At 60.8% G+C, this 26573-nt stretch overlaps 2 protein-coding genes across 3 annotated transcripts in view; one reads left to right on the plus strand and one right to left on the minus strand.

The window, feature by feature from the left end:
- Positions 1–17361, plus strand: part of CHD3 (chromodomain helicase DNA binding protein 3) — a gene marked incomplete at its 5' end in the record, with an annotated part of 37530 nt that extends 20169 nt beyond the window's left edge. Inside the window, 18 exon segments of the mRNA XM_052806580.1 lie at positions 1094–1260; positions 2187–2364; positions 3462–3527; positions 4185–4270; positions 4727–4860; positions 6664–6808; positions 7244–7406; positions 8073–8095; positions 8097–8186; positions 8873–9008; positions 9125–9223; positions 9482–9595; positions 9674–9782; positions 11645–11777; positions 13314–13509; positions 15427–15590; positions 16252–16378; positions 16841–17361. Of these exon segments, the coding sequence (XP_052662540.1) occupies positions 1094–1260; positions 2187–2364; positions 3462–3527; positions 4185–4270; positions 4727–4860; positions 6664–6808; positions 7244–7406; positions 8073–8095; positions 8097–8186; positions 8873–9008; positions 9125–9223; positions 9482–9595; positions 9674–9782; positions 11645–11777; positions 13314–13509; positions 15427–15590; positions 16252–16378; positions 16841–16944 (2234 nt within the window).
- A 3531-nt stretch (positions 17362–20892) lies between these two features.
- LOC128149849 (coiled-coil domain-containing protein 81-like) lies at positions 20893–26573 on the minus strand. Of its 2 annotated transcripts, XM_052805328.1 has the most exons (10): positions 26487–26573; positions 25145–25358; positions 24864–24951; positions 24580–24641; positions 24113–24266; positions 23649–23905; positions 23303–23388; positions 22801–22925; positions 22209–22317; positions 20893–21603 (listed from the first exon to the last, which is right to left on the minus strand). In XM_052805328.1, exons 3-10 carry the CDS (start codon positions 24934–24936, stop codon positions 21321–21323), a joined length of 1149 nt encoding a protein of 382 aa, XP_052661288.1. In that variant the 5' UTR covers positions 24937–24951; positions 25145–25358; positions 26487–26573; the 3' UTR covers positions 20893–21320. The 2 variants fall into 2 exon arrangements, 1 of the variants encoding a protein (XP_052661288.1); XR_008237876.1 differs by lacking the exons at positions 20893–21603; positions 26487–26573 and adding an exon at positions 21611–21976 and having other exon boundaries at positions 22117–22317.

A 26573-nucleotide genomic window follows, 5' to 3' on the forward strand; every position in this document is an offset into this window, starting at 1 on the left:
CAGGTGTATGAGGCCGTGCCACGCTGTATCAGGCTGTGACAGTTCATGTCAGCGTGTGTCAGGCCATTCTGGGCCATGCCAGGCCACGCTGAGCCATGTTGGGCCGTGTCAAGCTATGCCGGACCTTGTCAGGCTGTGTTGGGTTGTGCTAGGCCATACCGGGCCACGTTGGGGCATGCCAGGTTGTGTTGGGTCATGTTGGACCATGTTGAGCTGTGTCAGGCCATATTGGGTGTGTTGGACCACATTGGGCCACATTGGACTGTGTTGGACCACCACAAGGGAGCGTGTAGGGCCACAGTGGTCCACGTTGGGCTGTGTGGGCCATGTTGAGCCGTGTTGGGCTGTGCTGGACTATGTTGGGCCATGCTGGGCTGTACTAGGCCATGTCGGGCCATGTGGGGCCATGTTGGACCATGTTGAGCCATGCAAGGTCATATTGGGCCACGTTGGACTGTGTTGGGCCACGTTGGGCTGTACTGGGCTGTGTCAGTCTATGTTGGGCCGTGTTGGGCGTTGTTGAGTCGTGTTGGGCTGTGCTGGACCATGTTGGGCCATGCTGGGCCATGCTGGGCTGTACTGGGCCATGTGAGGCCATCCTGGGCCATGTTGGACCATACTGGGCTGTGTTGGGCCGCGTTGGGCCATGCTGGGTTATGTCGGGCCACGTTGGGCTATGCTGGGCTGTACTAGGCCTTGTTGGGCCATGTGGGGCCACGTTGGACCATGTTGGGTCGTGTGAGGTCATATTGGGCCATGTTGGACCGTACCGCGCCGTGTCAGGCTGTGTTGGGCTGCGTCAGCCTATGTTGGGCCGTGTCAGGCCGTGTCGGGCCATGCTGGGCTGTACTAGGTCATGTCAGGCTGCGTTGGGCCACGCTGGGCCATGTTGAACCACGTTGGACAGTGTTGGACCGTGTCGGGCTGTGTTGGGTTGTATTGGGCCATGTTGGACCATGTTGGGCCATGCTGGACCGTACTAGGTCATGTCAGGCCGTGTTGGGCCATGTTGGAGCATGCCAAGGCCATGTTGAGCCGTGCCAGGCCCTGATGGACCAAGTCAGGCCGTGTCAGCAGCGTGTCGCCGGCGCAGGGGAGAACAAGGAGGAGGACAGTAGCGTCATCCACTACGACAATGAGGCCATCGCCCGGCTGCTGGACCGCAACCAGGATGCCACCGACGATGCCGACGTGCAGAACATGAACGAGTACCTCAGCTCCTTCAAGGTGGCCCAGTACGTCGTGCGTGAGGAGGACAAGGTGCGCCCGGGGGACGGGGACATGAGGACACGAGATAGGATGTGAAGGGGGGGGACGGTGGGGACAATGGAAATGGGGACGCTGGAGATGATGGAGGTGGGGACGACGGAGATGGTGGGGACGATGGAGATGGTGGAGTTGGGAACAACAGGGACACTGGAGATGATGGAGGTAGAGATGATGGGGACGGGGACAATGGGGATGATGGGGACAATGGGATATGGTGGAGTTGGGGGTGACGAGGATGGAGATGATGGAGATGATGGGGACGGTGGGGATGGGGACACGGGAGATGATGGAGATAGAGGTGGTGGGGAAAACAAGGGTGATAGAGATGGGGACAATGGAGATGGGGGTGATGGAGATGGAGATCATGAGCATGGGGATGATGGAAATGATGGGGACGATGTGGTCAGTGACAATAGGGATGGGAACAATGGAGACGATGGAGATGAGGATGATGAGGACGGTGGAAGTGGAAATGATAGATCAAGATGATGGAGAGGAGGAGGATGGAGATGAGGATGGGGATGATGGGATTGGGAATGATGGGGACGGTGGGGATGATGGAGATGGGGACAATGGAGATGGAGGTCATGGGGACGATGGAGATGGAGGTGATGGGGATGAGTATGATAGAGGCGGAGATGGGGATGATGGAGACGATGAGGATGGGGATGATGATACAGATATGAAGGTGATGGAAATGATGGAGGTGGAGGCGATGGAGATGGAAGATGATGGGGACAATGCAGATAATGGTGGTGGGGACGATGGGGATGGGGGATGATCAGGGTGGAGCGGATGGAGCTGGGGACGCTGGAGCCAGCGATGACGGACGTGGTGGTGGCAACCTCAGGCCAGTGAGATTTCAGCGGGTGCCCGCGGGTGCCCTGGGTGGCCTCTGACAGCGCGTGTGCCGGCAGATCGAGGAGATCGAGCGGGAGATCATCAAGCAGGAGGAGAACGTCGACCCCGACTACTGGGAGAAGCTGCTGCGACACCACTACGAGCAGCAGCAGGAGGACCTGGCGCGCAACCTGGGCAAGGGCAAGCGGGTGCGCAAGCAGGTCAACTACAACGATGCCGCCCAGGAGGACCAAGGTGAGCACTGGGAAGGCACTGGGAGGATGCTGGAACACACTGGGAGTTACTGGGAGGGGTTCTGATGCACTGGGCACCCTTGCCCAGGAGAACTGAGGTGGGTACAGGGCAGCTGGGGACACTGGGAAGCTCTGGTAAGGTATTGGGAGGGCACTGGGACAGACTGGGAAGCACTGGTAAGGTACTGGGACATGTTGGGAGGACACTGGAGCAGACTGGTCAGTTACTAGGACACAGTGAGAGGGCACTGGGGGAGTCCTGATGCACTGGGTACCCACATCCAGGAGGACCAGGGTGGGCACAGTGCAACTGGGAGTACTGGAAGGTACTGGGATGTTCCTCAGGAGGCACTGGGAGTTACTGGGAGGGCACTGGGACAGATGGCGGCACTGGGAGGGCTCTGAGACAGACTGGGAGGGTACTGGGACATACTGGGGAGAGTCCCAATGCACTGGGTACCCGCACCCAGGACAAAAGCGGGTACAGGGCAACTGGGAGCACTGGGTGCCAGAGTTGGGGGGTTGGGAGGCACTGGGAGTGAGCTCTGTCAGTACTGGGAGATACTGGGATGGTCTGGGAGGCACTGGGGGGGAGTCTCGATGCCCCAGTAGGGGCACTCAGGAGGGCCAAGGTGGGGTACAGTGCAACCGGGAGGTTACTGGGATGTTCCTCAGGAGCACTAGGACAGATTGGGAGGGCACTGGGACAGACTGGGAGGCACTGGGAGGGCTCTGGGCTAGCCTGTCCTGCATCCGGGGGTGGGGAGGGTGGCGAATTTGGGGTGTGGGGCAGATTTGGGGGTGTTTGGGGGGTACAGGGGGTGTTGGGGGTTGTCAGGGTGTATTTGGGGGTGTCAGGGGTTCTTTGTGGGGGTACAGGGGGTGTTTGGGGGGTGTCAGGGGTTCTTTGGGGGGTACAGGGGGTGTTTGGGGGGTGTCAGGGGTTCTTTGGGGGTTACAGGGGGTGTCAGGGGTTCTTTGGGGGGTACAGGGGGTGTTTGGGGGGTGTCAGGGGTTCTTTGGGGGTACGGGGGGTGTTTTGGGGTGCAGGGGGTGTTGGGGGTGCGGTGGTACGTGGGTGCTGACGGTGCCCCCCAGACAACCAGTCCGAGTACTCGGTGGGCTCCGAGGAGGAGGACGAGGACTTCGATGAGCGGCCGGAGGGTGAGTGACCCCCACGTCCTCTCTGTGTGTCCCCGAGTCCCCTCTGTGTCCCCTCGTGTCCCCCCCTGTGTGTCCCCAAGTCCCCTCGTGTCCCCCCATGTCCCCTCTGTCCCCCCTTGTCCCCTTTGTGCCCCGTGTCCTCTCCCATTCTTCCATCTCCCCGTGTCCCCTCTGTTCCCACACGTGTCCCCTCTGTGTCCCCTCTCTGTCCTCCTGTGTCCCCTCGTGTCCCCCCCCCGTATCTTGTGTCCCTCTGTGTCCCCCCATGTCCCTCCACGTCCTCTCTCTGACCCACCGTGTCACCTCTCTGTCCCCTTTTGTCTCCCTGAGTCCCCCCTCCCTGTCTGGGGAGGGGTCTGGGGTGGCACTGAGGGAATTGGGGAGGTCCTGGGTGGCACAGGGGGGGCCTGGGGGGTGGGGGGACCTGGGGGTGGGGGTCAGGGTGCCCCAGAGGGGGTCAGGGTGCTGTAGGGGAGGTTGGGGTGCCCTGGGGGGGGGGGGTATCAAAGTGTCCCAGGGTGGGGGTTCAGGGTGCCCTAGGAAGGGTGGGGGTGCCCCGAGGAGGGTCGGGGTGCTGTGGGAGGGTCGGGGTGCCCCAGGGATGGGGGTCGGGGTGCCGGGGGGTGGGTGCTGACCCCCCCACCCCCCCAACCCCAGGCCGGCGTCAGTCCAAGCGGCAGCTGCGGAACGAGAAGGACAAACCCCTGCCCCCGCTGCTGGCCCGGGTGGGCGGCAATATCGAGGTGGGGACCCCGGGGGGTGGGGGGCACCCGGACACTGGGGTCTGCTGGGGGGGGTGCTGGGATGCCAGGGGCCCTGGCGGAGGTGGGGGTGGGGGATGTCCAGACGCCAGGGTCCCCAAGGGCACCCGGATGCCGGGGTCCGCTCCGGGAGAGGGAGGGTGAGGGGGTGCCCGGACACCTGGGTTCGCCCCCCCCGCCAGCCACCTGGGGGGTCAAGGGGCACCCGGACACTTGGGTGCCCCCGTTCTGGGACAGGGTCCCCCCCCAACCACCTGTGTCACCCCCGGACAGCTGGATCCCCCTGGGTGCCCATGTCACCCCCCCCGCCATGTCCCCCTGAACACCTGAGTCCCCCAGACACCTGTGTCCCCCCCCACCCATCCATGACCCCCACCCCCTCCTCAAGACACCCATGACCCCCACCCACTCGTGACCCACCCACCGCCCCCCCCCCAGGTGCTGGGGTTCAACACACGGCAGCGCAAGGCCTTCCTGAACGCGGTGATGCGGTGGGGGATGCCCCCCCAGGACGCCTTCACCTCCCAGTGGCTCGTCCGCGACCTGCGCGGCAAGACCGAAAAGGAGTTCAAGTAGGTGACATTGGGGACAGGCGGTGGCACTGGGGACAGGTGGGGGTGCTGGGGACAGGCGGGTGGCACCCAGGGACAGGCGGTGGTGCTGGGGACAGGCGGTGGCAGTAGGGACAGGGGTGGCATTGGGGACAGGCAGTGGTGTCGGGGACAGGCGGTGGCATCGGGGACAGGTGGGGCAGGATGGTGGGGTACCCGTGTGTGTCCTCATGTTCTTGTGTCCCCATGTGTGTCCCTGTGTCCTCGTGTGTCCCCTGTGTCCTTGTGTCCTCATGTTGTTCTCGTGTCCCCACGTCACCCATGTCCTCATGTTCTTGTTCTCATGTGGGTATCCCCATGTCCTTATGTCCTCATGTTGTCCCCCATGTCCCCATATGTGTCCCCCACATCCCCATGTGTGTCACTGTATCCTTTTGTCCCCATGTCCCCATGTGTCCCCCATGTCCCCATGTATGTCCCCATACATGTCCCCATGTTTTATTGTCCTGTGTCCCCCCATGTTCCCCCATGTTCCCCCATGTGCTCATAGTGTCCCCATGTCGTTATGTCCCCATGTGCATCCCTATGTTTGTCACCATGTGTCCCTGTGTCCTCCCCATCTCCCTGTGTCTTTATCTTTCCATGTCCCCCCCGTGTCCCTGTTGTCCCATGTCCTGTGCCCTGCCGTGTCCCTGTACATCCCTGTACATCCCCATTGTCCCATGTCACTGTCCCTATGTATCCCCATTTTCTTATGTCCCCCCGTGTCCCCATTGTCCCTTGTCCTTCTCTGCCCTCCATGTCTCTGTGTCCCCCATGTCCCTGAGTGTCCCCATCTTCCTGTGTCCCCATCGTCTCATGTCCCTCTGTGTCCCCCCATGTCCCAGTGTCCCTGTGCTCCCCCATCGTCCCGTGTCCCCCCGTGTCCCCGAGCCGCGTGATGAGCCCTTACTCAGCCGAGCGCCATCGCTGTCGGTTTTCCTGGGGACCGGACGAGCCCGTGTCCCCCTCACCCCGACACAGAGTCACCCCCGGGGTCCCCATGTCCCCTCGGGGGGTCGGGTCTGGCTCAGGGGACGCCAGAGCGGTGGCAGGACCCGGCCAGAGCTGGCACAGCCCGGGACGGGCGCTGTGATGAGGGGACAGGCTGATGGCGCGGGGACATCGGGGACACTGGGGCCATCAGGGATACTGGGGACACTGGGGTCAGGGATGCTGGGGACCCTGGGGATAGGGATGGGAACAGGGTCCCTTGGGATGGGGACACTGGGGACCCTGAGGACAGGAAGCCTGGGGGCAGGCCCCCTGGAGATGGGGACACTGGGGACAGGGACAGCGATGGGGACCGTGGGGTCAGGGACCCCAGAGGACGGGGACAGGGATGGGGACTGTGGGGACAGGGAATATGGGGACAGGGATCCTGAGCATGGGGACAGGGGACACTGGGTACAGGAGCTATGGAGACAAGGGACACTTGGGACAGGGGCCTTGTGGAGGGGGACTACGGGGACAAGGGTCCCTGGGGACAGGGTTATGGGGTCAAGGGACCCTGGGGAGGGGGGTCTGAGGGGACAAGGGACCCTGGGGAGGGGGTCTGAGGGGACAAGGGACCCTGGGGACAGGGTCTATGAGGACAAGGGACTCTGGGGAGGGGGTCTATGAGGACAAGGGACCCTCGGGAGGGGGTCTGAGGGGACAAGGAACCCTGGGGAGGGGGTCTATGAGGACAAGGGACCCTGGGGAGGGGGTCTGAGGGGACAAGGGCCCCTGGAGGGGCCGGGGGAAGGGGTGGCAGCAGGCGGTGGCCCTGAGCATGTCCCCCAGGGCCTACGTGTCCCTGTTCATGCGTCACCTGTGCGAGCCGGGGGCCGACGGCTCCGAGACCTTCGCGGACGGGGTCCCCCGGGAGGGGCTCTCGCGGCAGCAGGTGCTGACCCGCATCGGCGTCATGTCCCTCGTCAAGAAGAAGGTACGACCCCCCCCTCCCCGGGGTGCCTGGGTGTCCCCCCCCCGGGTGCCTGGGTCCCTGCTGGACACCTGGGTCCCCTCCCTGGGTGCCTAGGTCCCCCCCCCAGGGTGCCCGGGTTCCCTCTGGGTGCCTGGCTCCCTGTATAAATTTGCTTAGGGGGGTGCAGCTCCCAGACACTTGGGTCCCTCCTGGATGCCTGCATCCCCCTGCATGCCTGGGTGCCCCCCCCAGCCACCTAGGTGCCCCCCCAGCCACCTGGGTGCCCCCCCCCCCCCCCCCCCAGACACCTGGGTCCCCTCTGGGTACCTGGCTCCCTGTATGAATGAGTGCTTGGGGGGGTGCAGCTCCCAGACACCTGGGTCCCTCCCCGATGCCTGGGTGCCCCTGCATGCCTGGGTGCCCCCCCCGACCCCGGACACCTGGGTGCCCCCGTAGGTGCAGGAGTTTGAGCACATCAACGGGCGCTGGAGCCTGCCCGAGCTGGCCCCGGAGCCCAGCGCCGACTCCAAGCGCTCCTCCCGCGCCTCCTCCCCCGCCAAGACCTGCCCCCCCAGCCCCGAACAGAGCGGCCCCCCCAGCCCCGGCCCCCCCACGCCCGGTACTGGGGAACGGGGGACAGGGACATGGGGCTGGGGGGGGACAGCAGGGACAAGATGGGGATACGGGGATGGGGATATGGGGGACAGGATGGGGATGGGATTGGGGGGGGTGGAGGGGAGGATATGGGGGACAGGATGGGGACAGGGGATGGGGGGGGGACCCAGGGGACAGGGGAGGACGTGGGGGTCAGGATAGGGACACGGGGATGGGGGACATAGGATGGGGATGGGGACGTGGGGGACGGGATGGGGACATGGGGATGGGGGGACATGGGATGAGGACACGGGGACATGGGGGACAGGGTGGAGACACAGGGATGGGGAACGTGGGATGGGGGGACGTGAGGGACAGGGGACGGGGACATGGGGGACAGGATGGGGACAGAGGGACGGGGACACGGGGGACATGGGGGACATAGGGCAGGGACATGGGACGTGGGGGGATGGGACAGGGAATGGGGACATGGGGACGTGGGGGACAGGGTGCGGGGGTGATGTGAGGGCATGGGGGACAGGGGACAAGGACACTGGGGACAGAGCATGGGGACGTGGGGATGCCGGGCCAGGCACGGGGACGTGGGGGACACAGGGACAGGGGCCCAGGGACACGGGCAGGGTGCCGGGGACACCCCGTGTCCCCATGTCCTAACGTCCCCTGTCCCCAGCCACGCCGGCGCCCAGCGAGCGCGGGGGACGGGCCAGGGCCACCCCCAGACAGGGACGACGGTGACACCAGGGACGAGAAGGAGCCTAAAGGCCCCGAGAAGATGGAGACAGAGGTGGGTGACAGGGCTGTCCCCAACCCTGTCCTCCTTGTCCCTGTCTGTAGTGATGTCTTCCCTCTCCCTGGTGATGTCCTCCCTGTCCCCAGTCGTGTTCTCCTTGTCCCCAACTCTGTCCCATCCCTGTCCCCATCCTTGTCCCCGATCCTGTCCTCTCTGTCCCCAACCCTGTTCCCAATCATGTCCTTGTTGTCCCTGTCCCCAACTCTGTCCCATCCCTGTCCCCATCCTTGTCCCCGACCCTGTCCCCAATCATGTCCTCGTTGTCCCTGTCCCTGTCCCCATCACGTCCTCCCTGTCCCCAACCCTGTCCCTAGTCATGTTCTCCTTGTCCCCAACTGTCCCAACCCTGTCCCCACCCCATCCCCACTCATGTCCCCCAGCCCTGTCCTCCTCCCCATCCTTGTCCTTGTCCCCAACTCCGCCTCTGTCCCCAACGCTGTCGTCACCCTCCTGTCCTTGTCCCTGTCCCCTCTCTGTCCTCTTCTGCCACCCTGACCCTGTGTCCCCTCCTGTCCCCATCCCTGTCCCCTCTGTCCTTGTCCCCTCGCTCCCCATCCCTGTCCCCTCCCCACCATTGTCCCCATGTCCCCCTCCGGTTACTCTGGGGGTACGGGGGGGGCATGTCGTGATGGGGGTACCCAGGCATCCGGGGTGATGCCACCCCCCCCCCATCCCCACAGCCTCCTGTCCCCGAGATGCCACCGTCCCCAGGCGATGGCAGCGAGGCCGAAGGGCCGCGGAAGGGGGAGGAGGAGGAGGGACCTGGCCAGCGGGAGCCCGAGGCCGAAGGGCCCCCGGCCCGCGAGGAGCGAACAGGTGAGCCCCCACCCCCGCCCCGTCCTGGGTGTCCAGGGCACCCAGGGGTTTGGGTGCCCCCCCCCCAAATCCCCCAGGCCACCCAGGTGTCCAAGCACCCCTGTCCCTCCCTGCAGGCTCCGAGGCCGAGAAGGGTCCTGGGGGAGAGAAGGGCGACGAGAAACCCCCCGAGGAGGAGCCCAAGGAGCGGCCGGGGGATCTTGACCCTAAACGAGGTACCTGGGGGCGGGGCTTGACTGCAGGGGGCGGGGTCTAGCCCACCCAGGGCTGCAGCCAAGTCAGAAGGGGTGGGGCTTAACCAAAGGGATGCACCTGGAGCGCTCTTCTCTTAATCTTGTCGCGTTCACTCTGAAGCCTACTGATGGCTGATAACGTCTTCCTGTTTACTGGGGCGGGGGGGCAGCTTGGGGTGGTTTGGGGAGGTCAGAGTGGGGTTGCAAAATGGCGCTGACCCCCGTGTCCCCCCCACGCAGAGGAGGTGAAGGCCGAGAAGGAACCCAAGCTGGAGGCGCGTGCCAACGGCCGGCGGGATGACAAAGCCGAGAAGCCGCGCTTCATGTTCAACATCGCCGACGGCGGCTTCACGGGTGAGTGGGTGACGGGGCCGGGGAGGGGCCGGGGGGGACACGCCAGGGTTCCCACTTCCCTGACACCCCCACCCGCAGAGCTGCACACGCTGTGGCAGAACGAGGAGCGCGCCGCCATCTCCTCGGGGAAGCTCAATGAAATTTGGCACCGGCGCCACGATTACTGGCTGCTGGCCGGCATCGTCCTGTATCCTTCCGGCACGCGTGGGTGTCCCCACCGCGGCACACGTAGGTGTCCCCTCCCCGGCACGCATGGGTCCCCTCGCGGCACTCCTGGGTTCCCCCACGGGTGCTGTCATCCTCCCCAGGGTTGGTGGTGGTGGCAGCACCAAGGAGGGTGACACTAGGGTGGGGGTGACCCAGGGTCGGGTGACGCAAAGGCGGTGGTGATGTTGGGGACGGTGGTGATGGTGACACTGGGGGTAGTCCTCAGGGGGAGGTGACGGAGGAGGAGGTGATGTTGGGGACACGGTGACGCGGTGACGTGGTGGCTGTCCTTAGCAGCCATGACTCCGTGTGCTAGCAGGGGTGACCTGGGTGGGGGTGAGGGTGACCTTGGTGATCTGGTGACAGTGACACCGTGACGGTGACACAGTGACAGGGTGACAGTCCTTAGCGCACAGCCACGGTTCCAAGCGCTGAACAGAGATGACCTTTGGGGGGGACAAAAGGAACACGGGGGCCAGGGTGACGCCGTGAGGGTGATGTGGTGACGGTGATGTGACAGTGACACAGCGGTGGTGACGCAGTGACACGGTGACAGTCCTTAGCATGGGGGGGATGAGAGGGACGTTGGGGACAGGGCGACGCAGTGATAGTGATGTGGTGATGTGGTGAAGGTGATGCAGTGACGGTGACAATGGCATTGGTGACAGAGTGACGCGGTGACAGTCCTTAGTGTGCAGCCACGGCTCCGTGTGCTGGACGGAGGGATGACCTGGGGGAAATGAGGGGGATGCTGGGGACAGGGTGACGTGGTGATGGTGACGCGGTGATGGTGACACAGTGGTGACACGGTAATGTTGACATGGTGACAGTCCTTAGCATGCAACCACAGCTCCTTGTGCTGGAGGGGGGATGACCTGGGGGGACAAGAGGGAGACGTTGGGGACGGGGTGACATGGTGATGGTGATGCAGTAACGTGGTGACGTTGTGGTGGTGACACAGTGACGCGGTGACAGTCCTTACCGTGCAGCCGTGGCTCCGCGTGCTGGACGTGGGATGATGTGAGGGGGAACGACAGGGACGTTGGGGACAGGGTGACGTGGTGACGGTGACGCAGTGACATAGTGATGGTGATGCAGTGGTGATACGGTGACGTGACGCTGATGGGGTGACAGTCCTTAACGTGCTTCCACGTCTCCGTGTGCTGGCCGGGTGATGACCTGGGCAGGGACAAGGTGACGTGGTGGCAGGGACAAGGTGACGTGGTGACAGTGATGGTGACATGGTGACACGGTGATGGTGACGTGGCGGTGGTGACACGGCAGCAGCCCTTAGCACACAGCCACGGCTCCGTGCGCTGGTTGTGGGGGTGAGGGGGACGTTGGGGACAAGGTGACATGGTGATGTAGTGATACGGTGACAGTCCTTAGCGCGCAGCCAGAGCTCTGTGCACTGGACAGGGGATGACGGGAGGGGGTGAGAGGGACACTGGGGACAGGGTGACGTGGTGACGGTGATGCGGTGACTCGGTGATGCGGTGGTGATGCAGCGATGATGCGGTGACGGTGACGTGGTGGTGACAGTGCTGTGGTGACAGTCCTTAACATGCATCCACACCTCCATGCGCTGGCTGGGTGATGACGTAGGGGATGTTGGGGACAAGGTGGCACGGTGACGTGGTGGTGATGGTGACACAGTGACGTGGTGATGGTGACACGGTGATGTGGTGATGGTGACACGGCGGTGGTGACGAGGCGGCAGCCCTTAGCACGCAGCCACGGCTCCGCGCGCTGGATGTGGGGGGTGAAGGGGGAACGTTGGGGTGACGCGGTGACACGGTGACGCAGTGACACGGTGACACGGTGACAGTCCTTAGCGCGCAGCCACGGCTACGCGCGCTGGACGGACATCCAGAACGACGGCGCCTTCGGGGTCATCAACGAACCCTTCAAGGGCGAAGCCTCCAAGGGAAACTTCCTCGAGATGAAGAACAAGTTCCTCGCACGCCGCTTCAAAGTGAGTGCACGAGGGCTCGCACGAGGGTTTGCACGAGGGTTGCACTTGCACGGGGCTGGCGCCAGCCTGGGGCTCGTGCCAGGGCGGTGCTGGTACAAGGAGCACGCACGGCGGTTGCTTTTGCGCCGGGGGCTTGCACAAGGGTCTCGCGCTAAGGTTGGGCTTGTGCCGAGGGCCTCGCACGAGGGCCGGTTTCAAGCCGGGGGTCCGCTGCCTTGTACCAGGGGCACGCTCAAGGGCTGCGCTTGTGCAAGGGGCTTGCATGAGGGCTGCGTACGTGCGAGTGTGGCACTCGTGCAAGGGCTGCGCTCACACGAGGCTTTTTCACAAGGGCCTCGCACGGGGACCAGGCTCATGTGAGGGCTGGGGTCCCGTGAGGGTTGGGCTTGCACAAGGGTCCGGGTACAACAGGTTCTTGCACAAGTGCCCAGGTAGGGGGGGAGAAGGTGGCCACGGAAAGGGGGCGGAGCTTGCACGTGGGCTGCGCACGAGAGGGTGGGGCTTGGCCAATGAGGGGCCTCGTGCAAGAGGCTGGCGAGGGGGGAGGGTGGGGGGTGAGGTCAGCGATGGGTGCCCGGACGCCTGGGTCACCTCTGGGCTCTGTTGGGGCGTGAGGTCACAACGTGAGGTCAGAGTCGGGTGCGCGGACGCCTGGGTCATCCTTGGCCTTGTCGGGGTGTGAGGTCAGAGTCGGGTGCCCGGTTGCCCGGGTGCTCTAAGCGATGGGTGAGGTCAGAGTTGGGTGCCTGGACACCCGGGTCCTTCCTTGGCCTTGTTGGGGTGTGAGGTCAGAGTCGGGTGCCTGCATGCCTGCGTCCTCTAAGTGACTGGTGAGGTCATAGGCGGGTGTCCGGATGCCTGGGTGCTCTCCGGGCCTTGTTGGGGTGCGAGGTCAGAGTTGGGTGCGCGGGTGTCTGGGTCCTCTCTGGGCCTTTTTTGGGTGTGAGGTCAGCGTTCGGTGCCTGGACACTTGAGTCCTTCCTGGGCCTTGTTGGGGTATGAGGTCAGAGTTGTGTGGCCGGATACCTGGGTCCTTCCTGGGCCTAGTTGAGGTGTGAGGTCATAGTTGGGTGCGCGGATGCCTGGGTCCTCTCTGGGCGTTGTTGCGGTGTGAGGTCAGAGTTGGGTGCCCAGATGCCTGGGTCCTCTCTGGGCGTTGTTGCGGTGTGAGGTCAGAGTTGGGTGCCCGGACGCCTGGGTCCTTCCTTGGCCTTGTTGGGGTGTGAGGTCAGAGTTGGGTGCATGGACACCTCGGTCCTCTCCGGGCCTCGTTGGGGTGTGAGGTCAGAGCTGGGTGCCCGGTTGCCCGGGTGCTCTAAGCGATGGGTGAGGTCAGAGTTGGGCGCATGGACGCCTGGACACGTTCTGGGCCTCGTTGGGGCGTGAGGTCAGAGTCGGGTGCGTGGACGCCTTCAGAGTCGGGCGCCTGGGTGCTCTAAGCGATGGGTGAGGTCAGAGCTGGGTGCCCGGACGCCTGGGTCCCCTCCGCCACCCTTCTCCCTTTCCGCTCCCCTCCCGCCCCCCCCCCCCCCCCAGCTACTGGAGCAGGCGCTGGTGATCGAGGAGCAGCTCCGGCGCGCCGCCTACCTGAACATGACGCAAGACCCGAGCCACCCCGCCATGGCCCTCAACACCCGCTTCGCCGAGGTCGAGTGCCTGGCCGAGAGCCACCAGCACTTGTCCAAGGAGTCGCTGGCGGGCAACAAGCCCGCGAACGCCGTCCTGCACAAGGGTAAGAGGCGGGTGGGCCGGCGCGCCCGGCGCGGACGCCCCGTGTAGCGCCTCGCACCTCTGTACCGCGCTCTCAATCATTAAAGTGGGGTTCTCCTCCCAACCGGCTCCCGGTGTATCCTTGCTCTGCGTGTGCTTTCTGGCGGCCGGAGGGGGGGGGAGAAGGGTGCAGGGGGGTGGCGGGGCAGCTGCTGGAAGGTCCCTGAGGGGTTTTTGGGGTGTGAGTAAACCTGGAGTAAGCTCGGAGTAAGGCGGGGTGCGGATGTAGGGCGGCCACGGGGCTCCGGGGTGCGTGAGGAGCAGGCGGGTGCCTCTGTCGCTTTGCGCTAAGATGTATCTGCTGAGTGTCTGTAGTGTAACTCTGGAGTATGTCACTAGTATGTCCCGTGTACTTCTGGAGTATGTAATGTATTTACCCAGAGTATTTGGGGGGCATGGAAGGAGTATATTCTGAGTATCCCGGTGGCCAGAGTAGCCCTGGTGCATGTAATGAGTAAGCCTGGAGTAATGCTGATGTACGGACGGGGTCTCCCTGCTTGCATGTCACGGCTTTGCCTGGAGTATCCCTGGGGTATGGGCAGTGTTTTCCCAGAGTACTTCTGGTGTATGCCCGGAGTATCTCTGGTCTATTTAATGAGTAAGCCCGGAGTACTCCAGAGGAATGTGCTGAGTATAGCCCAGAGTATCTCTGGTGTCTGTAATGTCTTTGCCAGCAGTATCACTGGAGTAAGCAGTGAGTATCATTGGTGTAGGCTGATGGATCTGTGCAGAGGATCTCTGGGGCCCGGAGGAACTCAGGGGCTGTGTAACGAGTATCCCCAGAGTATCGGTGATGTGGCTGCAGCCTCTTAGCCCTGAGCAGGAGCAAGTGATGAGGATGCCCAGAGTACCTCTGGGGTGGCTATAGCATGGATCTGGAGTATTTCTGGTGTATCCAAGGAGTATACCTGGGGTATCTTTAGTGTGTCTAAGGAGTATATCCAGAGTATCTCCGGAGTGCTTAAAGAGTGTATCCAGAGTGGCTAAGGAGCATACCCAAAGTATCTCTGGTGTATCTACAGATCATGCCCAGAGTGACTAAGGAGTATCCCCAGAGTATCTCAGGTGTCGCTAAACATTATACCTGGAATAGCTCTGGTGTGTCTAGAGAGTATCCTGGGGTGTTTAAGGAGTATGTCTGGAGTATCTCCAGTGTAGCTACAGCGTAGACCCTCAAGTGCCTAAGCTTGGAGTATCTCTGGTGTCTCTAATAGAGCGTACCCAGAGTAGCTCCAGTGTGTCTAGACTGTAGACCTCGAGTATGTGAGGAGTACGCCCAGAGTATCTCTGGTGTGTCTAAGGAGTATACCCACAGGGTCCAAGGAACATACCCAGAGTATCTCTGGTGTGTCTAAGGAGTATGCCCAGAGCGTGTGAGTAGTACACCCAGAGTATCTCTGGTGTGTCTAAGGAGTATACCCAGAGTGTAAAGAGTAAACCTGAAGTATCTCCAGTGTGTCTAGAGAATATACTCAGAGTAAATAGTATAACCCGAGTATCTCCAGTGTGTGTAAGGAGTATGCCTGGAGTGCGTAAGGAGTACACCCAGAGTACTCAAGGCTCATACCCAGAGTACCTCGGAGTCCTCCCACCCTGGAGCATGCCCCCACTCCCCGCCGGTGCATCCCCCGAGTAGGTGCATCCCCCCCCCCCCTGCCCCGAGTATCCCTTGAGTAGCTCTCAGGCTTCCCCTCCCTCTCCCCACCCCACTCCCTGTTCTCACGTGAGTATCTCCACCCCGCCACCCCCTTCCAGTAGCCTCTGAGTAACCTAGGAGTAACCTATGAGTAAGTTGTGAGTAGGCGCGGGGCGGCCCCCTGGCGCTGACGGGCCCCCCCCGCCCCTCTTTCTCTCTCTCTCTCTCTCCCCCCGGTGCCAGTGCTGAACCAACTGGAGGAGCTGCTGAGCGACATGAAGGCGGACGTCACCCGCCTCCCCGCCACCCTCTCCCGCATCCCCCCCATCGCCGCCCGCCTCCAGATGTCGGAGCGCAGCATCCTCAGCCGCCTCGCCAGCAAGGGCACCGAGAGCCACCCCCCGCCCGTAAGTCACAGCCCCCACCCCGCCTTGGGGACGTTCCCCCCGCCTTGGGGACATCCTTTCCTCACCGTGGGGATGGCCTTCGCCCTGGGGACGTCCCGTCCTGGGGACGTGCCTCGCTTTGGGGACGTTTTGTATCTTGGGGACATCTTTTGCTTGGGGACATCCCTTTCTTGGGCATATCCCCCCCCCCCAGCTTGGGGACATCCCTCACTTTAAGGATATCCCACCCTGCGGACATCCTGTCTTGGGGACACCTTTTCCTTGTGGACACCTCTCGCTTTGGGGACATCCCTTGCCTTGGGGAGACAATCCCCCCCCATTTTGGGGGACATCCTTCACCTTGGGGGCACTCCTCACCCTGGGGACATCCCTTCCCTGGGGACCTTCCCTTCCATGGGAGACCCCCCCCCCCCACCTAGGGGACCCTTACCTGCCTGCCTTGGGGACCCAGACTGGGGACACCCTGCCCCAGGGCCACCCTCTTGGGGACATCCCCGTCTTGGGAGCACCCTCAGCCCTGGGGACACGCGGGGGTGTCCCTCCCGTGGGGACACCCACCTCGGGGAGCCCCATCCGGACCTTTCCGGAAGCGCCTCCCCCCATCCTGGTGGCAGCAGGCGGGGCGGGGAGGGGGGTGACAGCAGTGTCCCCATCTCTCCAGACCTTCCCGCCGGGGCCCTATGCCACCCCCCAGAGCTATGGGGGCACCTTTGGGACCCCCCCGGCCGGAGCCCTCCCCCCTGGAGGGGCCAACTACAGCCAGATGCCGCCTGGCTCCTTCATCACCGGTGAGCACCCGGATGGGTGGGGGGACACCCCGACACCTGGGTCCGTGGGTGGGGGGGTGTCCCAGGGCACCTGGGTCCTTGGGTGGGGGGTCTGGATGCCTGAGTCCCTGGGGTGGGGGGGTTCCAGATGCCTGGGTTCTTGGGTGGGGGGTCTGGACACCTGAGTCCTTGAGTACGGGGGGGGTCCCGGACACCTGGGTGCCACGAAGGGGGTGTCCCAGGGCACCTGGGTCCTTGGGTGGGGGGTCAGGATGCCTGGGTCCTGGAGTGGGGGGGGGTGTCCCGGATGCCTGGGTCCATGGGTGGGGGGTCCCTGGGTGCATGGCTCTATCAGAGAAGGGTGCCTGGGTCCCAGGGAGGGGGGTGCCCCGGATGTGTGGGTCCCTGGGGGGGTGTCAGTGGGGGGGTGGGTGTCTGGAGCCCCCACCCCAAACACCTGGGTCCTTCCCCCCCACCCCGCAGCCGCCGCCAACGGCCCCCCAGTGCTGGTGAAACGGGAGCGCGAGGCCGAAGGGCCGGAGAAGAAGGAGCCGCGCGGGGGCGAAGTCATCTGTATCGACGACTGAGGGGGGGGGGGCCGTGGGGGGCCCCCCCCCACACCCCCGCTCCCCCACCCGGGGCTGCCCCCCCCCCACACCCCCGCCCCCGATCCGCCCCCAATCCGGAGGCGGGTGGCGGCCGGCGGCGGGGGGGGGGGGGGCCCCCCACACTGCCAGAAATGCCTCGTTTCACCCTAAATCCGGTGCGGGGGTGGGGCAGCACCCAGGGGTGGGGGTGTTTCGGGGGGTGACGAGGACCACTGCAACTATAAATATGAATATATATATATATCCCCGGTGGTGGGGGGGATCCCGGTGTCCGGGTGGCCCCGGTGTCCTCTCCGGGGTCCCCCGGTGTCCCCAGGGCCCCCCCTCCCTCCCGCCCCGGGGCTCGGGCACTTGTTTAACCGCAGCAGAATAAAACCCGGTTCCTTGGCTACGGCACCCGGCTCCGCTCGTCCCTCGGCGTCACCGTCACCCGTGGGGATGGCGACTGGGGGGCTCGCCGCTGTGGGGACGGTCACCTGTCGTGGTCGTAGGGATGGGCAGCGTGGAGATGGTCACCCGTGTGGTCACGGCCACCAGAAGTCATGGGGACGGCTACTGGTGTGGTCGTGGGGACGGCTACAGTCGTGGCCGTGGGAATGGTCAGTCGTGTGATCGTGGCCACCAGCGTGGTCATAGGGTTGGTCACCAGCGTGGTCAAGGCCGCTGGCCATGGCCACCATGGGGATGGCCGCCAGCTTGGCCATCGGTGCTGCCGTGGGGACCGTCATCCCCGCGGTTGTGGTCATAGGGATTGTCACCCGCAGAGTCACGGGGACAGCACAGCCACAGTGACCAGCGTGACTGGTGGCATCATGAGGACAACCGTCACGGCCGTGGTGACCTAACGGCCTTTGGGGACACGACGAGGCCCCGTGGGGACACCGTGAGCCCTTTTTGGGGACATGATGTGACAGCTGGCTCCTGCCTGGAGGGATGAGGGGACAGACGGAGGGACAGAGGGACAGACGGAGGGATGAGGACGGGGATGGAGGAACGAGGGGACGGAGGGACAGATGGACAGATGCAGGGATGGATGGAGGGTGTTGGGTACCAGAGGATGGACAGACGGATGAGGTGAGGCTGGAGGAAGGGAAGGGGGTGGGGGGGTCTGGGTGGGTGTCACCCGTTTGCGGCGCTGGGTCTAGGAGCACCCCAACCCCTTCCCAGGGGATCCAGGCATCCGGGAGACCCCGTTGTCCCCCTCCCCATGTCCCCAGGCATCTGGGGACCCCAGCTTCTCAAGCCCTTGTGTCCCCAAGTGCCGTCCCCACGTTGGACCTCCTGGGGTCCTGTCCAACTGGGATGATCCCAGGGGATGTAGGGGTGCCGTGGGGGGGGCCAGAAGGAGCTCATCGCAATTTCCTGGCCCTTAAGGCCCCCCCCCGGGGTGCTCACCCATGGGTTGCAACAACCAAAGATGGTTCATCCCAGAGTTCCATCACCCTTTGGGGTGGTCAGCCCTGGGAGAACATCCCACCTTGGGGTGGTTAACCTTAGGGTGATAAACCCCAGGGTCCCATCAATCCTTGGGCCCCTCACGCTCAAAGTCGTTAACCGTGAGGGCTCATCACGCTGGTGAACCAGCAATGATGGGTCATTAATCCTGGGGGGGCCATCAGCCCGGACCCAGCGACCCCTCCCACACCTGAGTGGCCGGGACTGAAAGCTGTTGGTGGCCACCCCCCACCCGTCCCTTGGTAGCCCCTTCACCCCACCGACACCGGGGCTCTGCGCTTCTTCTACCACCCAACCCTCCCCCTGGAGCCCCCCCAGACCCCACACTGCACGGCGGTCATCTCCCCTTGAGCAAGGACGTCTCCCAAGGTCACCCCCCGAGGTTGAGAGACGCCTTAGCCGGCATCCGATATCCGCGACGGGGTGAGTGACTTTTTATATTAGATCTAAAACGATATTGTGTGATAGCAACATTTACATATGCAGCTTTGGCTTAATTAAGCGTAGTAAGTAGTCGAGTGTTTGACCACCGTCTAAATTATCTTCTAAATCATCATCTCAATTATCACGTAAATCATTGTCAAATCACTGTTTAATTACCATTCAATTATTGCCTAATCACCATTTGATTAGCGTTTAATTTTCATTCAATCATCACTTCATTAGCCTTTGATCGTCGCTTAATCATTAATAAAACCCCTTTAGTTAACCCTGCCGACGATGGCTTCTCTCAATAATTCACCTCATCGGCGTAGCCGGCAGGATGGCGGATTCGATCGCTGACGATCTACGGCGGCACGGAGTGAGCCCTCTTTGGAAGATGGGGATGGAGATTATTTGGGAGGACCCCGAACAAGAACTTAGCCAGGAGAATGAATTAGACGAATTGTAATAATTTTATTATTAAACCTGAGGTATCTGCCGGACCCCAGGGAGGCAACCGGAGAAATACCGTAAAGACCATGCCACAGGATCCCCTTCAAGTGGCCAATCCGCAGGGACAAGACAGCGATGTGGCGCATCTCCGTCACTGGAGACGACCGCATTGACTTAGGCCAAGACAAAGCGGACGGCTTTTGAGGACCAGGAGCGTCCTTGACCGAGGGAGCAGCCCCTAACGCCGAACCGCGCTCTACCACGTGCCGAGTGGCGTATTGGGTGGGGGGCAAAGACCCTTGGGATGGCAGCGGGGAGCCCACTGCTGTACCAGTAAGACCATTAAGTGAACTTTCCACTGCCCCTGTAGACCCTCAAGCCATAAGACTGCTGGTAAGGGGAGCCCTTGCTGTCTTAAAACCATATCTCATTGCAAAAAAAAAAAAAAAAAAGGGAGGAAATAAGACAAAAATAACACTCGGGAGGGTCAAGATGGCCAACCCAACCTCCGCCCCCTCCCAGCCTGGGCAGAATTGATGCGTGGCATCGTCAATCATAAATCAATATTGCGGCGGGTATAACTGCCCTAGCAAAAAGACAAATTCTCTCCCAAACGTGCTCCCTGGATAATTCTCCAGCGTGGCCGATAAAAAAACCAGACGGGAGATGGCGCTTAATCATAGATGCTAGAAAGTTAAATGCAGACATCGCTCCTCTTGCGGATATTGCTGCATGAACCGCCACCTGCCAAGCAGCCACTCGCCCCTGGATGGCAGTACTTGATGTAAAAAACCCGCCCAAAAACATGTTATTTATGGTGCTGCTGCAGGAGGATAAAAGAAAATTCCCTTTTTTTCTGGGATGAGATGGAATTTACTTTGAACAGCCAATAAGCTGCTCACTACTATATTATATACTTATTCACCCACTATAGCTCAGGCAGTGCTGGCTGATCAGTTGCAAACTGAATTTCTCCAGAAGTTTAAGTCGGAATTGTTTAATAAAACCTTTTCGTTAACCCTATAACGCTGACTTAATAATTCCCCTGCGCCACCACGGCTTTGAAATCAGCCCAACGTGGTCCTGGAAGGGGACGGTCCTAAGCCAAAGGTTTCTGTGAGGCCGGTTGGATTGCGGGATTGAATATGATGGATTTGGGCAAGGAGAACAGGAGACACGCGTGCCATAGGGCTGGGACTGGAGATGGACCTTCTGGCGGCGCGGGTGGCCCATGGGATGGCCAAACAGGGCACCTCCTTGAAGGATTTCATAAATAGAGATATAAATTGGATATAAATAGGGTATAAATCAGATAAACTGGGAGATAAATGGGACAGTAGAGAGCCCTGGCTCTACCGCAAGTGGAAGTATAAAGTCCAGCCCAGCAGAGCTGGGCTCAGCCTTGCTTTCTCTCCTTCCCTGCTCCCTTATGGCGCTGGGTGAAAGCTCAGGTGCCCTCCATGTCTCCCCGGCTGCACTCGCATCCTTCCCCTTTCCCTTCCAGGGATGTTCAGATCTTCACCGCATCGTTCCAAAGGCCCCGGTTGCCCTCCCTTGCCCAAAAAAAAAAGCAGATTCCTTTCCATAGCGGCCATGGAAAAGATTCCCAAGGGAAGGTCCTGCAGATGGCCCCCCCTCAGCTTCCAGGACCACGCTGGGCTAATCCTGGAGCCATGGCCAACTGTAAAACCCCTTCTCCCCCTCGTTCATAATTAAAAAAAGCCAACACTCTTCTGCAACGTCTCTGTGGGTTTTTATTCCTCTTTTTTCCTGATCATTCCAGCCAGGGCCTCTCCGGTCGAGGAGAGCATCGCGTTTTGCTGGTCCCCTCGCCCATCAGTTGGATCAAACCAAGAGACGTTCATCGAGGGACACCTCAAGCAGGCTGGCCTCAGAGCTCCGGGTCTCTAATACCGCCTTCTGAGGTTATTCCAGCACTGGCCAGAATTTCTCAAGCCTAAACGTCACTATTTTGGCCGTTCTGGTCTTGGTGACGGCCGTCTGAGCACCTCGTAGGTGGGCTTCTAGAGCAGGCTGGCCTCAGAGCTCGTTGTCGATAATATGGCTATTACCGGTGTTTCGAAGGTCAAGGCTCCCCGAGGACGGGAGGGCTTGGCTTTCACCTTCTTCCTCGCTGCCGTTTCAGCGAGGATTTGATCCACTATTCCTTCTTCTCCGTAGCTCTGAGGCAATGCCTGCACTTGGCTCTGCTTTGACATTTGGCCTTTGAGCACGGCTTTGCCCTTCGGACGGCTGGTCACCGGCTGCTTTTTGGCAGAGGAGCCCTTTGGGATCTCTGACCGCTGCCTGGAAGGACACGATGGGTTTGGGGCCGCTCAGCCAAGGATACCCCCTGAGCCGGGACCCTCGGCCGACACACGGCGGTCCCCGTGTCCCCAGGCCCCACTGAGGCTCTTCTGAAGTGCTGGAGAAGATCCAGGCTTGTGAGATGGGGGGGTTCCCACCATCCCCGTCCCACCCCTCCGGTGGGATGTTGGGCAGCGATGAAGGGCGAGTGTTTGGGGCTGGGGAATGGGCTCTTGCTGGGTCAGAAAATCATAGAATCAGAGAGGAGTCGGGATTGGAAGGGACCTTTAAAGGTCCATCTAGTCCAACCCACCCCCCCACCATGGTCAGGGACATCTCCCAGTAGGTGGGGTCGCTCCAAGCTCCAACCAACCTGACCTTGACTCCTTCCAATCAGAGAATCAGAGAATGTTTGGGGTTGGAACAGACCTTTGAAGGTCCCTCCAGTCCAACCCCCCCACCACGGTCAGGGACATCTTCAACTGGACCAGGTCGCTCAGAGCCCCGTCCAACCTGACCTTGAATATTTCCAGGGATGGGGCATCGACCACCTCTCCGGGCAAAACGACCCCATGCAGACACCAGCCCTGAGCCTCCAACCTCACCTGACCCGCGACTTCTTCCTCTTCCTCGGCGCCATGATTTCCCAGAACCGCGGTATTTCAGTATTAGTGGAGTCTGGACTAACAGGAAAGGGAAAACCAGGAGATCCCACTGGAAGCAGGAAAGAGATCTCGTCAGAAGAGCATCGCTGGGACACTGTCAGCCCCGCTGACACCCAGGGGTGCTCAGGCCTCTTCCCAAAATATTGAAGAGGGACGTTCTGCTCCCCTCGCAGCCACCATCGTAGCCTCGCACCCTCCCTGACACCGGGTCTTGCCCCCATTCCCCATTTCCAACCTAATTTTCCGACTGCATCATCAGCTCCAGGTTTGGGAACAAGGAGCTGGGTGATGCCGGGGAGGTGACAGGGACTCTTTTTGGGGGGGACATTGCTTGGTGGGGAGGAGGGGGGCCTTGGATCACCATCCTCCATTTTGGTGAAGCTAACGAGTCGTTAGGACAAAAGGCTGTGCCGAGCTGGCGTGAAGCTTTGGCACAAGTTGGAGCCTTTTGACACTCAACGCTGGTGATTGCCCCGTCAAACGACAGAATTTGGTTGCCCGCGCTATGGAAAGGAGCTGGGAGCTGCTTTACCTTTCCTGCCTTGTCCAAAAGGTGACCAGCCGTCTCTTCTCATGTTCTTGTCCTCCCCGGGGCCTTGTCTCAAGGTCTTGAGAAGATCCCTGGCCAGTAGTTTGGGCACAAACTCCATTTCAAACCTGGAAACAAGGAGAAGCCGCTGTCATGACCCAGAGCATCACCAGCCTTTGCCGTGATCGCCTGCTCATGGGCAGATTTTGGCATTGCCGTAAAGGCCATTGTTTACCCAAGTCTACCGTGTGTTTCCCAAATCTACCATGCCCCATCCCCAAGGAGAGTCCTGGGAAATGGAGTCCCCCGGCAAAGAAGTCCAGGCCACCGTGGGAAAAAAGCGTTGCCTAAATTCGTCTGTCTTTCCCATCAGATCTGCCCGACGGGAGCGACTACGACGTGGGGACATCAATGACAGTCGCTGCCTGGTGTCCCCGTGGGAGGACACCCATGGTCACAAGGAGCAAACGCATCAAACAGCAGCTACAGCCGCCAACGTACTCACTCGGGAAAGATGATGACGCGGCCAGAGGAGCTCAGGCTGGCCACGGGTACCACTGGGGACACCACCATGGCCAGCAGCTGGGGGACCTGCAAGAGAGGAGCCCAAAGACGGTAGGATGTCCTCGGCATGGTTGAGGCACTCAATATTGGAAGACCCCAAAGACGGTAAAACATCTTTGGCGTGGCCGAGGCACTCAATATCAGAGGAGCTCAAGGCAGCCAGAGTTGGTAGGACCGTAACTCTCGTCTGGACCGAGTGGCTGCCCACGTCCTGATGGGCCACGTGCAAGCAGTGCCGGGACAGCGCCGTGGGCCTGCCCGCGCCACGGAGAAACCAAAATGCTCACCTTGAAAATAGCTTTTCCCAAGTTTTCCTTCCCGGACAACATCTCCAGGAAGTTGTAGTAGAACTTCATTTGCACCCTCCTGCCTTCAATGAGCAACACCCCAATGTCCCTCAGGGCAAGGGCGACGTTCTCCCCTTTCCCCAGGCAGTAGGAGAGCAGGGATAAGGTGCCTTGGATGCAGCTCTCCGCTTTCTGCCGGGACACACAGGTGGCTGCAGCCACCGTGGCGTATTTAAGGGCCTCCAGCTCTTTGTTTCCTGGAAAAACCACAAGAGGGATGGAGACGCTTACCCAGTGACCCTTCTGCAGGCATATTGCCATCATTGCATTGCCCAAAAAAACCCCCCAAAAAACATTTTTGGCCCTGGTCTGCAGAGGGGGAGTTGCTTTAGAGAAGCGTCTCAGACCCAGGGAAGGGATGCGATGGCCGCGCAGCCAACCAAGGGTTTAATCTGCCGTCTTACCAGGCAGGTAGGCTTTGTTGTCCGTCAGGTTGTGGGCATTCACAAGATTCCTGGCCAGGTGAAAGACGGGCTGCTGGATAATGACAGCCTCGTCTCCAACCTGGATCTGTTTAGGGACAGTATCGAAGGAGCCGAGCGTGGGAATCCGGACTCCCTGCAAACGGGAAAGGAGGGAAGGGTTGAAGGGTGACGACTGGCCGGACGGAAGAGTTGGAGGTGGCCCTGTCCAGGGATGGTGCTTCAAGGTTGGATCCTGCCCGCTCCTGCTGCTGGGACAGCGGGGAGAACTTTGGGAAGCAGCCCAAGGGTCTCCAGCCACCGGGATCAGCCCTGCGGCACCGTACCACCTACCAGAGGCTCTACCACCCTTGCACAAGCCCTGTTTTTCCATCAGTGGGATTTTTGGGATGGGTTTCCTGCTTTTGGAGGAGGGGAAGAGTAACTGCAGGGTCATGGGGACTCCCCACCTTGTGCAGCAAGAGATGTTCTTGAATGTAGCCGGCCACGGCGTCCCAGATGGCTGTTCGCTCTGGAAAAGAAAGGAAAATCGGGTCGCGCTTCATGTCCGCCGGCTCGCAACCCTCCAACAACCCCCGAGCCGTGGTGCGGTGGCGGATCCACCCTCTCATCACCGTCCCCGGTCCCAAACGGAGACGGCCCTGAGATGGCTGCAGCGCCGAGCCTCGCCCACACGCAACGCCGCAACCGTTGGTCATCGCAACGCTCCGGCGGCGGCTGCGGACGGCTGTACCTTCAGCGGTGACGCTGGGCATCATGAAGGCGTGCTCCATCCCGTCCCAGAAGTTCATCTTGGTCTGTCTCATGCCGGCGGAGCGCTCCTTAGAGGCAACAACCTGTAGGAGCTCATCCCTGCGTTCGTCCTACGGACGTCCCTCCAGGGTGCAGGACCCACCACCCCCGCGGCTCCTTTTATACCCCCCCGGCAGCCACGTCACAGACCCATTGTGACGCCGCGGTGACGCGGCCGCTGCTGATGGATTGGCTGATCAAGGGGATACGGCACCCACCGACCTGCTGCGCTCTGTGGTGGGACTGCCATCGGCTCCTTCCTCCGTGTCCGGTGTCCAGCTAACGTGCGCCCGTGCTGTCTCAGCCCCCGGATCCTCTGCATTCTCCTCAAACCAGCAGACGGCACGTCGGGAAAATGCTCGGCCATCCCCCGTTGGGCAAAATCCTTCTTTTAACCCCGCCGTTGCCACGAACACTGGTCCTCAGGCCACAGACCCTTCAGAGAATCAGCGAATCAGAGAATGGGTGGGGTTGGAAGGGACCTTGGAAGGTCCATCTGGCCCAACCCACCCCCCGCCGTGGTCGGGGACATCTTCCAGTAGGTGGGGTCGCTCCAAGCCCCACCCAACCTCATCTTGACCCCTTCCAACCATAGAATCAGCGAATGGCTTGGGTTGGTTGGAAGGAACCTTGGAAGGTCCACCCAGTCCAAACCCACCCCCCCACCATGGTCAGGGACATCTTCCAGTAGGTGGGGTCGCTCCAAGCCCCACCCAACCTCATCTTGACCCCTTCCAACCATAGAATCAGCGAATGGCTTGGGTTGGTTGGAAGGAACCTTGGAAGGTCCACCCAGTCCAACCCACCCCCCCCCATGGTCAGGGACATCTCCCAGTAGGTGGGGTCGCTCCAAGCTCCAACCAACTTGACCTTGACCCCTTCCAATCAGAGAATCAGGGAATGTTTGGGGTTGGAACAGACCTTTGAAGGTCCCTCCAGTCCAACCCCCCCACCACGGTCAGGGACATCTTCAACTGGACCAGGTCGCTCAGAGCCCCGTCCAACCTGACCTTGACTGTTTCCACGGATGGAACAGTTAGACGATAGTTATTTTCATTTAGTCTTAAAAGAAATAATACAATATTTTATGGAAGTGGGCAAAGTACAGGAATTTTAGATACACGGAACTCTCATTCCACTCTTCCTTTTTCTAATTTGCTGGGAAAATGAAGGAATAATTAGGGATGACAACACTAAGGTCAGGATGTGCCCCTTTAAATGTGTGTTTAGCCATAAACAATAATTATTAGCCATAAATAATAATGATAATAATAATAATAATAATTAGCCATAAAACAGTAATTATTTTAGTCTCGTAAGTGTGGCATGTTTAAATAAAAATGGCCTGCACGATAAAAAAAATAAACTATTTGTCTTATCGAGAATGGTACGTTTAAGTAGAATTGCAACACGTGAAAAATAACAGTTTTAGTATTGTAGATGTGGGTGTGTTTACCTAAAAAATGGCATATATGGGGAATAAAAAAAAAAAAAAGTAAGAAAAGGGGGGAAATATGGGAAATAAAAAAAAATTTTGATCAAAGCAAACACAGAAGGCACCCACCTTGGCTTCTTTCCCGCTGTCATTCTTTGAATATGTGTAAAAGGCACCCGGCTCCATCCATCAAGCGCACAGCTCGCACTCCGAGTC

Source organism: Harpia harpyja, chromosome 13 (assembly GCF_026419915.1).
Source record: "Harpia harpyja isolate bHarHar1 chromosome 13, bHarHar1 primary haplotype, whole genome shotgun sequence".
Lineage (NCBI taxonomy): Eukaryota > Metazoa > Chordata > Aves > Accipitriformes > Accipitridae > Harpia > Harpia harpyja.

Excerpts from the sequence above, each read along its gene's own strand:
- LOC128149849 (XM_052805328.1), bottom strand. The coding sequence starts at position 24,936 with ATGAGACAGACCAAGATGAACTTCTGGGACGGGATGGAGCACGCCTTC. Across the intron at positions 23,906-24,112 it reads CAACAAAGCCTACCTGCCTG|GAAACAAAGAGCTGGAGGCC; the intron begins GTAAGACGGCAG and ends TGGTTTTTCCAG. Across the intron at positions 21,604-22,208 it reads AGGAAGAAGTCGCGGGTCAG|GCAGCGGTCAGAGATCCCAA; the intron begins GTGAGGTTGGAG and ends GTGTCCTTCCAG.